Raw genomic sequence first — 15,345 nt, forward strand, 5'->3', positions numbered from 1 at the left:
TTACCCTTTACCTGTTTTCCCTCAAGGGTAAGTGTACTCATCAAGTTCGTTATCGGGTTGGTCTACTGTTGCACTTTAAGATGAACACACACATACATAGCTATATGCATACACACAGATCCTAACCACAACCGTGCCCCATGAATGACACACACACACTGATTAACCTTTAGCACTTTAAACCACACAAGTGCTTTAGGTATAACACAGCCTGTCACTCAGCACTTCAAGAGACTTACTTATTATCGGCACAAACAACATACAATGTTTTAATGATATCTCAGACCTAAATATTATTTTTGGTCTACAAGAATAGATTTAAACATACAAAGACTCAGCACTCTTGACTATAGGCCATTTATCAGCCAAGAGTACCTTCTATACGTACTGTTCCCTACTATTGAGTGAAGCTCTCACTCTCAGCATAATAAACCTTGCAGCACAGAGGTAATGGCAAATCTCCAGCTGCACTAGGTGCTCAAAGAAATCTAACTTATTATTTCTATCGCTCTATAGACATTAAGACCAGTCATAGAAAGTTAAATGCAGCATGGTATTTATTACAAGAATAATAATAATACCACTGGAACAAAGAATAATAGAAAGTAGGTACTGATAGGAAAGTCTGAATATATATAGTCTTTAGAAAAAGCTTACGGAAAAATGTAGTGATGACAAGGATGAATGTCCCAGGGCAGCGTTTGATTTAGCAATCTACGTTCATGAAAACGCTGTTAACTGACGATCGGATTAAAACTGGTCATACGTGTCTTTGTTGTCTTCTCTGACGTCGCTCTTCCGTCGTCGCTGTTTCTCTTGTTCTGACGTTGCTTTCAAATGAAGCATATTTATTATAAAGTTTCATGCCGTGGTTTCACAACACATGAATGTTCCATGCACCTGATTGGCTGGCTGTGAATATGATGGATGAATTTTGCTCAAACTCTTTAATCTATCTTTACCCAGATAATAAAGTTTTTTGATATTGCCTCATGTCCTCCTTTCCCAGGCTGTAAACCAAATTGTTGTCCCAGATGTCCATCTATAAAGTAATTAATAGCCTGAGGCATGGCTCAATCTTCCTTTCCCAGGCTGTAATACCAATTTAGCACTATGCTGTGAACAACTGTTATAAAAGTGAGGTGTAAGGGAAGTGGATATGCCTTTTTATTATAATGCCTCCTACAGCTGAATTCATCTTGTTGGGACTGAGCAAAATATAATAATAAAAATATACAGAATAATTTGTATATTTTATAAACCATAACAAAGGCTTTTATTAAAAATACAATGCAGTGTAGTCATTCCAGTTCAGATCTATTATCTGTAAAAAGTAAAATGAAACACACCTGCTCTTTTCACTACGGTGCCCCTTCACATGAATGTCACTCTGTAGGCTATGCAAAATAACAACAGAGAATGTAATTGGCTTGTGTTTGTCATTATAAGCCACTGCAAAAGTAGGATAATGAGCAGAATAAAGCGTGGCACAGGGGGTGGGTGTCATAACTCTACCCATGGCACCAGCTGTGGGCAGACAAGTGAGTAAGAACTGTACCCTTACCTTGAGAAAATAGAACCAACCTTTGTTGTCACAAATATGCCACAGAAACATGGAAGGCACATTTTTGTACATTGAAATCTTCCCTACCTCAATGTGAATGTATTTTGTAATTTTGAAATGGTAAGTGTGATATTATTCAAATTAAAGTTACTTCTTCACACATATGATATACATTAAATGCATTTCCATTTGAAATTATGCTGTAAAGCTAAGTGCTTTCAATAAATTTAAAAAGATATCTTACTCACACAGACATTTTACATGCTATGACACGGTATGTAAAATACATTCATTTTTTAAGTTAAGACAGTTCTTGAGTATTGATCTGCGATTAAACACAAATTGTAAAATAGTTTATACATGTTGTTTTTGGACAAAAGTCACTGATATTATGAGATTCAGCCATATTAAAAGAAGACAACACTTAGTCTTCCTGCGCAATAACCTTTTACCCCAAGAGTCATGGTTTCCTCTCAAAAGACCAAATCACAGTAAACTCTTCATGACACATAGTTGGTATAGTTAGTTTTGTTTTGATTTATTTCTGTCTTTATGTGAGAATTCACACAAGCGAGCAGAAAACATATTCTTACCTCGAGAAAAACAGTATCAGGGATACATAATAAATTATTATTTCCAGATCCCTTTTGTTGTCACAAATACGCTTCAGAAATATGGAAGTCATGCATTAATATTCGACAGTGTGGTCTTGGCTTGGAAAACTAACATATTTGGTTAAGTTTTAAAACTTCAGTTCAGGCATGATTTTTTTTTAATTTATACAAAGCACTTAACTTAATGAAATACATATATACTATGTTTTTGAAAAAATAAATTCAACTTAAAAAAATACAGAACTTACCCTCTAAGGGTTTTCTTCACAATGGGACCCTGGAACCCATTGGATCCATTATAAAACACAAGGGCAGGCTAGTTATTTTTTAAAATGTATAAAGTAGGCTTCATTTTAGAATGTTACTTCATTTGACAAATTAATCTATACCATGATTGTTAAATAACTCTGACATGAAAAAAATGGAACTTATCCTTTATCTACATTGTAACTATCATGTAGAAAGATGCAGGACTGAGCTGTATGGTGAAGGCTGGTCAAACACATCAACCCCACATAGAAGTGGGAAAGATAAAGAAAAAAGAGAAGAAAAACAATCATGTACAAATAACACTATATATTTAAATGTTTGTTTTATGTTAATGTTTTTAGTATATTTTTTGAGGCCTTAAAAATTATTGATTGAAGTCTCCTTCTCCAAATACAGAGGGATAATACTCTTGTCCATCCAAGACAAAGTCTTTACCACAATCATCCTGAACTCCAGGGGCCTCATGTATAACGCCGTGCATAGAACTCACACTATAACATGGCGTAAGCACAAAAGCGGGAATGTGCGTACACACAGAAAAATCCAGATGCATAAATCTGTGCATACGCAAACTTCCACATTCTTCCGCTACATAAATCCCGGTCAGCGTGAAAAGTAACGCACGTGCATGCGCCTGCTGTCACTCCCCAACTCCTCCCAGAATTACACCTCTTTGAATATGCAAATCAATATAAATAGCCCTTAAGCTCAGCCTTCTGTGAAAAGACAATGGGAAAAGGGAATGCCAAGTGGAGGCAAGGAAAAACGTACTATTTGTTGGTTTAAACAGTTATATAATCAACAAAAGGAAGTTGATCGAGTGACAGTGTCGGAGAAACTCGAAAGCTCAAGTTCATAAAGTCGCACAGTGCCTGAAATAAAAAAGAAGTTGTCAGATATCAAAGTTGCCGTGAAAAGACGAGTCGTAGCCCACCATCTGAGTGTCATATGAAAGCTTACTAGGGTACAGACAAAAAAAAATAGGCACACAGTGGGAAAAAAGCACGAAATGTCAACTTTAATCTCGAAATTTCCACTTTAATCACGTAGTTTATTTTGTCATTAAAGTAAAACATCATAAACTTCATCTTAAAATCGTTTAATTTACTAGTTTCTCAAATCCCATCGTAACCAAAGTAGCATGTTAAATACTTTGTTTTGTATTTGATCTGCTATGTGCTCTATGTGTGTGAATCACTATTTGCTTCCGGGCTTTCTCTTCTGCCGACAGGACATAGAATCCATTACATTCGTGATATTACAGCTCTCTGAATAATTAAAATACTGAGATGTATACATGATATCATTTTCATGATGATAGGAGTTAAATCATGTTATTAAACATGGGAACACGGTGGCGCAGTGATTGTTCATGTCTCACGCAAGATGCTTGCTGTGCTGTGCGCGACCTTCAATGAATTACTTTATTGTAGCAGTACTGTCTCTTTCAAACTTACTAACCCCCAATTCCTGTCCATACTTTTCTTTCTCCAAATACCCAATCGCCATACAATCAGCTCTGTAATAGACGTTAAGCCATCTGTAAGCTTAGAACGCCGATTCTTCAAAACTTTTAAGGAACATTGAAATATCTTCGTAGTACGTGTTTAATTATTCTATCCATCTATCCTTCCAGTGTCGCGCCAGCACAAGCAAGAATACAGCGCGAGGCAGGAACAATTAGATTATTTAAATGAAGTTAAAGTTTTATCTGTATAATATAATAAACATATTTTGCTGCATTTTATCTTCAAAATGATATCGTCATCATATGTAAATACGCACTTAATAAAGTGGCTCTGGTTGTGCAATATTATAACTGTAGCGCAAGTTTACAGTGAGGTAATTGTACTTATAAGTACAAACAGTTCTACAAGGAGCACCTGATGGACTGATTGAGTAAGTTTATAGTTCTTGGGATGAAACTGTTTCTGAACCGCAAGGTCTGTACATTGATTCCCCACTCAGATACAGTGATATAAATACTCTTGAGTGGTGCAGTGAGAGTAATATGGAAAAAGATGATCTGCTGTGGCAACCCCTAATGGGAGCAGCTGAAAGAAGAAGAAGAAGGTGCAGTGAGAGTAACAACGCTAAAGCAGCTATTATATTTAGAATAGTTTGACCATTCTGTGGACTATTATATTGTTACTGGTTAATTACAATCAGATGCATTAAACTAATAAACAATATGCGGTTAATTTCAGAAAAGGTAACCACACAGGAACAGTAGTACTGCTTTGACGCTGGGTGCCGCCAGTCTGCAAAACCGAGCGGAGAACTTGCGTATGACAGGGTATGAGGTACTGTGGAAATGTGCATGGCTTCACACCAAGTTTAAGTTTTATACATCGCGATTTGAGCGTGGAAATGTTCGTACGCAACATTTCTGTGCGTATGCACCGCTTATACATGAGCCCCCAGGTCTGAGATCAGCAGGCTGGCTTCCAGAAGGATAGATGTTGTATCTACTAGATTGCAGGACTGGAATTTGCCCCTGTACATCAACTTTAATGACTAAGAGAAGGAGTTTAATAGTGCAGATAGAAAGACCCTCTCAAAACTGCTGAGACACTATGGGGTTTCGGAGATGATCACAAACATTATACAGAACTCCTACAAGGAATAACCTTTAAGGTGGTCCATAGTAGTCAATTGATAGATTCCTTCAAGTACAGAAAGGAGGGAGGCAAGGATGCTTGCTGTTATCTTTCTTATTCCTGCTGGAAATAGACTGAGCTATGAAGACATCCACAGCATAGAACTGGAACAGGGTCTAGTACATGTTCTGGACACAGCTGGATGACCTTGACTTTGCAAATGACCTGGTCCTCCTCCTCCACACCCAACAGCAGATGCAGGAAATGGCCAGGGAAAGGGTGGATATCCAGAGCAAGTATAAAAGTAACAAGCTTGTCTGTATAGAAGAGGTGGAGATCCTGAGTGAGGATAAAAGTAAGTTTGAAAGGATTCATACCTGGCCTGACTTCATATAATGAGAAATGTTCTACTGCTTTCATATAAGTTATTTGAACTGTTAATATTTCATAGCCAGTTACAGCAAGTTCAGGTGACATGATAATTTGGGTACTGCACAGAACAGGCTTACAACACCTCTTCTTTCAGATGCTATTTAAATGCTGAACAGATTTCATCAGACTGAATAAAAAAAAAATGGAGGAAGGCAGTGGCGGTGGAGATTTTTATGAATGTGTAATTGTGAAAAGGGAGCACAGTACAACTATGGATGAACTAAGATAGTGCCGACTGATGTGGCTGGCTGTGTGCTTGACTCGTTAATGTATGTCTTTATGTGTTAGTTATCCAAGCGGCTACTGTCCTATGATTGTGTTTCTTTACTTAACATCTTTTCTTGTATGCTATCTTCTCAGTTTCCTTCTTCTAATGGATCTTTATTTAAACCTCCATCTTTGTTTTATTCATCTCCTGATTTCGTTATCTGGATGTCAGTGTTCAAATATATGAATGAGCCGAGTGCCTCTCGGGGACGACCACATGGAAGCCAAGCCGGCATTGCTGATAAACAACGCCAACTCAATATTTCATCGCAGGGCTTGGATTCTCGATGCCTGAGACCTGTCTTTGACCCATCTTGTCCTGCAAAAGATTTAATTTCTCTATTTCAAGGCGGAATCACTCTTTCCCTGTGTGTTCTAGGGGAGTAAATGCTACTAATCTTCGTACACTCACCCGAGCCCATCCTTCACCAAGCTTTTCTACATCTGTCAAAGCTGCTCTCCTTAACAAGAGGTCGGTGACTAATAAAACTCTTATCCTGCAAGACTTTATTACCTCAAAGAAACTGAACTTCTTTTTCATCACCAAGACCAGGATTGTTAATGGTGACTCTTCATGTGTTTCTGACTTGGTACCACCAGTTTATTCATTTCTGAACTCTCCTCCGTTCTCTCGTCGTGGGGATGGAGGGCATTGTCAGTACTCTTAACCCTTAACTACCTGCACCATTTCTCATCTCATAAGCACGGTGTACTTTATGCACCAGTATTAAAATGGCATATATATATTTACAGTATATGCATGCTGTGAGGTTGTAATATAAAATATTGCAATCACTTTAAATTGTACGTGTTTTAATGTAGTTTAATACCATATTACTGAATAGTATGACACAGTCTAGGATATTCTGAAAATAAACCTGATCCACTACTCCAGTGCTCATTCGTCACCAGTCACACTTTCACCCACTGTAGGATTTGTATCACATTTCACTTCAGTTGTTGAATGTTCTTGGCAGACAAAGTCATTGCAAGAACATCTCATCTTTGTCATACATACTTAAATACCCACACGGCGTACCAAAAGCACCAAATGGAACTTGCGATTGTGTATCCACTCATAAAACCTGTCGGGGGCACACTGGAGGGAAACCACTGCGACCCTGTACTTGTAGTGAATCAAGCTGAGTATAGATGTCGGACGCTGCTGGTAGGTTCAAGTAAAAGTACGTTGGACAAAAATAACTGAGATTTGTGTACAAAATACACCAGCACGTAGTTGAGGGTTAGAAGTATGATCTTTTGTCTAAGCCTTACAAAGTGTCCGTTTAGTAACTTTGAACTGCAACTTCTCGAAGTGTGTAGCTCTTCTTCTTTGCTGTGTGCTGTGGTCCATAGGCTTCCTGTAACTAATGATATGTTCATTTCTGAATTCTCTGATCTCCTGGATGATATTATGCTCTCCTATGATACTTACTAAGTACTTATTTTCAGCAATTTTAACATACGCGTTTGATGTCAATCTAAACCTTTGGTTAATGACTTTTTATCATTACTGGACTCATTTGATTGTAATGCTATATATAGTATATGATATATTAATGCTCCAGTCATTCTCTCAGTCACACCCTTGATCTTGTTCTTACACATGGTATTTCAGTTAATAATATCATATATGTGATGTTCCTTTTACTGATCATTTTTCTCTTATGATTGATTTCAATATTGCTGTTGACATTGCTACTACAAGCTGTGCCCCACACTATTCTCACTTTTTAAATTCTTCTATTATATCTGATTTTAAAACCATATTCTCCAGTCTTGATATATAAGGCCAACGTGATACAATACAATACAATACAATTTATTTTTGTGTAGCCCAAAATCACTTTAACAGGCCCTGGCTTTTGACGGCCCCCCAGCCTTGACTCTCTAAGAAGACAAAAAAAAGCTCTCAAAAAGACCCTTGCAGGTTAAAAAAATGGAAGAAACCTTGGGAAAGTCAGTTCAAAGAGAGACCCCTTTCCATTTTGTGAATTTCCTCTTGGGATTAATAAAGTATCTATCTATCTATCTATCTATCTATCTATCTATCTATCTATCTATCTATCTATCTATCTATCTATCTATCTATCTATCTATCTATCTATCTATCTAGGTAGGTTGGGCGTGCAGTGGGTGTCAAAAAAGGGGGTCAATACAATACAATACACAGAACAGAACACAAGTAATCCTCAATACAATATAATAGTGCAATAGTGATAGTATTGACAATTCTGTCTTAGCTTTAAATTCATCATTTAAAATGGTTTTGACTTAATTGCTCCCCTCGAGATACGATGGAAAAAAGGAAGACCAGCTCATTGGCTTAATGACACTACATGGCAGCTGTGCCATGCCTACAGAATTGCTGAACGGTGTTGGAAGAAAGTCAGTGGCCAGGAAAGTAAGTTACAGCATCCTGGCTGACCAGCAACAGAAATAATTTGATAACAATATCTTAATGATGAATCATTCTGAATGCTGGTGACTTCAAGTGTCTATTAGGTACGTTCAATTCATGGACACTACAAGTTGGATCTGCTCTATCCAAATATTAATGGCTTTAAATATAAACCTCTGGAACAATCTGAGCAGGTCTGACCTCATCTCACTGCCACCTAGAAGCTTGTTATTGACAGCAGCAGTTCTGTTTAATCCAGGCCAGAAGTTTTCTACATGTATTTTGAGGGTTTGTTGTTTATTTATATTTATTTTGGGGGGGGGGGGGGTTTGTATAAATGTAATTTCTCCTCATAAAGTATAATCTATGTATCAACTACTGTTAATGCAGAAATCTGACTACAGAAAATATAAATTAATGATGGAACAGAAAGTCAAGATAACAAGCATTCTTAACAAATGAAATGTATGTTTTTGCAGTTCATTATTAAAATGAAGATATAAGTATTAAGAAGATATGTTCCCCTCTTACCATTCTCTCCTATTTTTCTTCCAGACTGCTGAGTTGGTGAGCTCTGAAATCGTGGTTTTGGTGTTAGACTCAATCTATGATTTCTAAATCGGCCTGAATAAAAAAAAATGATATCGGTTATGAGACACAGTTTCTATTTTTTTGTACTTGGTGTTAAACATGAACAGTAATAGGGTACCAAAGTTTACAAAAAATATTTAAATGTGCCTGGTGTCTAATTTTATTAACAACACAACTTCTTGCAAATACATTGCTTACCTTCCATTGACTTAAAATGCATTTATGGAGTTGTTTTCATAGCAGCCTTGCACTTAAACACTGGTTTTCAAGTTTGTGTTAATACTTACACTGTGGGCTAATAGCTCCATAATTTTATTTTTTAGATGTAAGCCATTGCAAATCTATTTTTGATGCTCTAAATCAGGGGTCCCCAACCCCCGGTCCGCGGCCCACTACCGGTCCGCAGCCGTCTGACAGCCAGGCCGCGAGAGAACTGCCGGCAACGGCGACTCACTCAGACTTTTCAGAACGCTTGGCGGGCGGGGCTTTGCAGTGGCGCAGAGAGAGGAGAGAGACCGAGGTGACAGAGTATTACAACAAAGTATTTTTATGGTCCCGACAGTTTCCCCATATGACATGAGTCTATAGAAATCGCGTTACTACGAAGTACATTCAACTGATGCTTTTGTGGTTGCAGCTCAGTTGTGCATGTTTGCACAACAATCCCCAAACAGAAACATTGTAAAAAAATCTCTTTCTTCGAACTTTCCTCGTACTGTTTTTATTGTTTTTTTTTTTTTTTGCTGTTTTTGTTGTCTGTGGTTTTCAGTGATACCTTTTGCTTATTGCTTGTCAACATTTGAAAAACATCCAATGGAATTTAACTCATTGTCACCCTCCTATAGAAACGGCAGACACGAAAAAAAGATTGCAGTGTTAATGTTTGTGATGTGCAATCTGTTGGAATGGCAAATGCAAAGCATATGTCTTTGTTATATACAAAAAAAGAAGAAAAATCTCAGATTGCAAACGTATGCGAACTGCTTAATAACTTTAATAATAATAGAAATGTTATGTAAATTGTGTATAAAACTGTTGCCCACCCCAACCGGTCCGTGGAAAAATTTGCATCTAATAAAGTGGTCCTTGCTGTCAAAAAGGTTGGGGACCACTGCTCTAAATTACTTACCTGGCATGGGTGACAACATGATCACAAAGATATTTTTCCCATCCATTGCATATTACTAAATTCCTAAAATTTCCCCAAATGTGGGAAACTCATTTGAATAATTTGTGATATTAGGGAACTGCGTTCACATTCTCTCCTGGAGTTTTTTTAGTCGATTGTCCCTAAGGTAATATTCATCTGTCTATCAAGATCTGTATCCTGTATTACCTCTGTTGCCATTTCATTAGAGCACTTACTGCACATTCAGCATTTTAAATTTCAAATGCCACAAGTTTCACTCTCTTCAGCTTTTCCAGCTCTACTAAAACAAATATTTCTTGTATCTGGCCCTGTTATTTGGTTTAAATTGCTGTCAGTTTTGACAATTTAAACATTTAAAATGCTCTGAAATTTGACATGGGAAGTAACTTTAAAGCAGTGACGTCTCTCCAATAACCAATGCGGGCAATGAAGAAAGGGCAATGTGAGACAGCTGTCAGTTTAGCAATAAACAGGCTAAAGGTTATTATTATTTTGTCAGCTCCTGTAAGGAAACCTCTGATTGATAACTTGGCAAAGGCAAAACTAAATTATGTTAAATGTTTAAAGTAAAACGTTGCTCACAACATGTTCAATGTAGACCATACGGCAAGGGCAACCAATGCCATGCTGCCATGGAGCACAAATGCCAACCACAGAACTTTCATCACTACACAAGCAAACTACAACATATATAGATGCATGGAGGACATTTCTCTCATGAACAACTTATTACCCATGCAGGTTACAGCTGGCAAATTCTTTCTGTCAACACTTACATAACACATAAGTCGAAATAAAAGATTAATACTGTAACAAATGGATGTCATGCCCTGCATGCAAGCTTTTCAATATCGCTTGAAAATAAAAAGCATCAAAAGATTCTTTGATAACTGAGCTTTCTAGTGAACATACCTAAGGATATTCTGCAGACTAAAATTATTAAAAAACATTACAAGAAAAAATGAAAAAACACGCATGTGTACTATCTTAAATGTGTCTCTTGATACATTTGGGGAGAATCTTCTCTTTGAAATAACAAAGTTCAGTAAATAACATAAATTACCTGGAGGGAGTTTTGCTTTCAACTTATCCACTTGGAGGTCATGTGAAGATAAATCTCCTAAAAAGAAAATAAATCACATGAATATTTAAAAGCAATTTGACACCTAGCAAGTCACACATGTTAAAAAAGTTTAATAACATCTGGAAAGAAAAAAAGTACTAGGCCAGAAAGTAGTCTACAGAGCCATGACCTGGGAAGGACTCATCACTCAAACCGTATCCCGCAAAAGTAGCCATATGGCTATACCAAGATCTCGGGTTCTCAGGAGTATCTTGCAAAGTAACGTCCAGCTCACCCCATATATCAGTGCTACTCAAAACCTTTTCCAGAGACACCCTGTAGCATGGCAGCTTTCTGCTCAATCACTGTATTCATACCTTAACAATTTAATTTAATTAGACCTACATTTATCTTTCTTTTTTCCACATTTAGTCTGTGCATTAAAGAAAACTCCAAACTGTACAGTATGTAATACATGAACTCCTTTAATAGAACTGAAGAATAAAGCACATTATTTTTATTATCTGTAATAAAGCAGGATAACTCGTGTCTGCAAACTTTTAAATAAAAAAGTATGAAAAGACTTTTTACAATGAACTGACTGACTTGAAACTATAATGACAATAATGAAGTTAGAAATTTCAAATGAAATGGTATGCCCACATATGCTTAAGTTGTTATTTTTTTATAACTAGTAAAGTGGACATCAGACTAATTTACAGACATTTCAGAAATGTCTAAAAAGAAATAAAAGAGTTCTATTTTCTTCTGTTCTATAACCCTAATATAAATCTTTGCTACATTTAATTATAAAGATTCAGAAATTGTTAAAGAATCTTTGTTCTGTTTGTTTCGGTTACTTAAAGGAATACTCCACCCTAAAAATGATATTTTTTGTTTGTCACTTACCCCATGTGGTTCGAGGTAATGGCCAAGAAAACTTTTTACACTGATGTTTTCATGTACAATGCGGACAATAAAAGTTTATGATATAAAAGAAGCCAATGCTTTCCAACGGCAAATGATGTGAAAAATGGACATTGAAAAAAGGAGAAAAAAAAAACTTCTGTCACTTGTGTCGTGTCAGTTATCCAGTCGTATGTACAAATGCACGCTTATATAATAAAACACTGTTGAGTAAGTACTTTCAGGATAATCAGCACACAACATAAACAGAAAGCTATAGCCTCACGGGGCTGACTTTTTGAATTGAAGACCTGCCTCTCTCCATCGTTTGTTGGTCAAAAGTCTTGTTTTTAATTAAATGATTATTCCAGAAGTGTCTATTTAACAATATTTTACCAAAAAAAAGCATGCGTTTTTCACACTGTGAGCATATGACTGAATAAGCGACATACAGAATATGTGACATGAATAATATGAGATATTTTCTTATTTATGATTAGAAATTTCACTACAAATGGCATGGGATAAGTAACATAAAAAAAACATTTGTGGGTGGAGTATTCCTATAATAGACCGGGGTTCACTTCCCGGGTCCTCCCTGCATGGAGTTTGCATGTTCTCCCCGTGTCTGCATGAGTTTCCTCCCACAGTCCAAAGACATGCAGGTTAGATGCATTGCCGAATCTAAATTGTCCCTAGTGTGTGCTTAGTGTGTGTGTGTGTGTGTGCCCTGCGGTGGGCTGGCGCCCTGCCCGAGGTTTATTTCCTGCCTTGCACCCTGTGTTGGCTGGGATTGACCCCCGTTGACCCTGTAGTTAGGATATAGCAGCTTGGATAATGGATGGTATTCCTATAATGTGCTTATGGACAAGTCACGTTCCACAACTGCCTGAACTTTAACATGAGCTTCTAGTTTTTTGCTGTGCACTAAATTGTTTGCAGTTTTGAACTGAACACCACTGTTCTGATTTGAAGCTTTGCTTCTTAAACAAGAATACTTTACAACAACGGTTCCCAAACTCAGTCCTGGGGACGCCCTGTGGCTACGGGTTTTTGTTCCAACCAGATTCACCATTAGTGATAATAAGTAATAATAGTTGGTCTCATTTCATTAGCTGTTTTGTTTTTATTCTATAGTTTGCCCCCTTGATTGTATCCTATAATGACAAATTAACAAACAGCAGAGCAGATGCCCGAAAAAAGAACACAGAATGATGAAAGGCTGCAACTACTTCATTGTCAGACCCTGCAAATAGTAAATAAAGGATTAAATAACCCGGACATGTGGAAAAGCACAATAAAAAAAAAACATCAAACTGTTGTTAAAAAGTTCTACACTGACCCCAAAACACATAAACTGGGAAATGACAGTTCACTTCATTAGGCCAGGAGTCCAAAAAAGCAGATGTTGGTTGGAATGAAAACCTGCAGTCAATAGAGAGGGCTCAATTTGGGGACCACTGCTTTATAATGTAGTGTGCATCACTACTGTCTATGAAAAGCTACTAGTACAACATCATGATATTCTTTTGCTCTCAACAACCGGATCACTTTGAAAGGAAAAAAAAAAACAATTTCTGAATTTTCTATACACATCTCAAATTTTTGTGGACATCTGAAGGAAATAATAGTTACTGCTGATGCAGACAGTGGTCTTAAAAGTAGACTACTGTATACACAATATACTCCCAAGTCCAGGAATTTACATTATGTAAAGATATTCTTAGATGTTGACTTTCTCGTTGGACACAGCAGTTTAGGACTTTTACCTGTATGCATTCTCAGTTACTTCTAAATAATAGAAACAACCTTTGTAATACAGAACACCATGCACCATAGAAGATGAACTGCACATCCTTTTTTAATAATCAAAAGCAACAAGAATAAATTACCTTGATCAGTCAGATAATTTTGACCTTTTTCATATTACTACAGCTTTGTCTCATTAAAAACAAGACTAAGCACGCAATTATTTTATTCATTTTCAAATAGATAAGAGCGTATATTTACAGAAATTGTAGTTTACAGCATAAAAAAGAGCCACATGCACTTGAATAACCATAATTAGCTCAGTAAAATAATGTTTTGTGTAGAGCTCAACATCACACCATACTTAATAAAGACTCTTCATAAATTTAAATGAGCATGTCCATTTAGGTAAAGTACATAATATATATTATGTAATATTTCATATAGCATTACATGGTGGCTTCTGATTTCCTAGTTTAATACCTTTCCATATTCTGCTTTAGTTTTGCAGGATCAGAGAGGCCCACCAGATGGCAGTAGCCTTCTCTTGTGCAGGAAGCACTGCATTGATGTATTTGTTGATCTCCTGAAAGAGGAGTAAAATAAAAGACTGTACGCTAGCATTCTATACACAGACTAGATGAATGCAGTATAGTCTTGTAAAGTGGTACAGAATGGAGACGTCGACAAGCACTGTGATCAGAGATTTAGGAAATGCCAGTATGCCTCTCTGAGGATTCACTTAATTGATCTGTCTCGTGTGAAATTTGTAAATATTAATGAGTGCCTTTCTTGCAGTCATTTAGTTTCTCTCTTTAACCAGATTTAGTTTGAATACCGGTATTCAAAAATCTCATATATGAGTCAGTGAGGCTGCATTTTTATTGTAAGCTGGGACTTTCAGCCACCACTTCTGATGTGATTGCATTTCTTTTTTCATTTCTTATTTTTACCAGTTTTACCTCACATCATTTAACTCGCTCACATTCCGCCTAATTTTGTCAGTCAGCTCTCAGGATGTGACCTGAACTCTACAAATGCCACTGCACAAACCAACTCACAATAGTCACACAATGTTTTCAATGGGATCTGTGAAGAGATCCTGATATCTCACTGAGGGTAATGACAACAATACAGACAACAAAGTGTCTTGAGATGCTATTCTCATGCATTGAGCAGTGTTATACAGCAGGGGTAGGCAACGTCGGTCCTGGAGTGCCACAGTATGTGCAGGTTTTTGTTCCAACCCAGTTCCTTAACGAGAACTCAATTATTGCTGATGAAGCACATATTGCTTAAGTGACATTTTAATGCTTCATTTTAGTGGTCTCGCTTGTTAAGGTTCTCCAACCTTAATTGCTTATTTCAATCTTAAACTTCTGCATTCAGTGTTTTAATTGCTCCTTATTAGCAATAAGATGTAAAACAGGAGTAGGCAATGTCGGTCCTGGTGAGCCGCAGTGGCTACAGGTTTTCATTCAACCCAATTGCTTAATTAGAAACCAATCATTGCCGATCTCAGACCTTATTTAATTTTATGGCTTGTTAGTCTGTGCAATGTAAGGCTTTTATATCGTAGATTTTTTTCCTTTCCAAGGATATCATCCAAATGATTTGAAGCCTAAAACAGATCATTTTCAGCCTGTCACATTTTTCTATTAAGTGTTTTATTAAATCAAACCGTGCATGATGAACACACACAGATGTAATTGGAAAAAAGCTAGCTGGAGAACTGCTG

The 15,345-nt window shown here is 36.9% G+C and overlaps 1 protein-coding gene across 2 annotated transcripts in view; it reads right to left on the reverse strand.

Moving 5' to 3' along the window:
• Positions 1 to 15,345, reverse strand: part of LOC114657382 (zinc finger E-box-binding homeobox 1-like) — a 146,759-nt gene that overhangs the window by 59,845 nt on the left and 71,569 nt on the right. The window contains exons 5-6 of one of the 2 annotated variants that reach the window (XM_028809180.2): positions 10,953 to 11,009; positions 8,680 to 8,772 (exon numbers count right to left, since the gene is read on the reverse strand). In XM_028809180.2, coding sequence (XP_028665013.1) covers positions 8,680 to 8,772; positions 10,953 to 11,009 — 150 coding nt within the window. Of the gene's footprint in view, positions 1 to 8,679; positions 8,773 to 10,952; positions 11,010 to 15,345 lie in introns of those variants that run through there. The other variant, XR_007935845.1, reaches the window with a different exon arrangement.

The sequence above is a fragment of the Erpetoichthys calabaricus genome, chromosome 9 (genome assembly GCF_900747795.2).
Source record: "Erpetoichthys calabaricus chromosome 9, fErpCal1.3, whole genome shotgun sequence".
In the NCBI taxonomy this organism is placed as follows: Eukaryota; Metazoa; Chordata; class Cladistia; order Polypteriformes; family Polypteridae; genus Erpetoichthys; species Erpetoichthys calabaricus.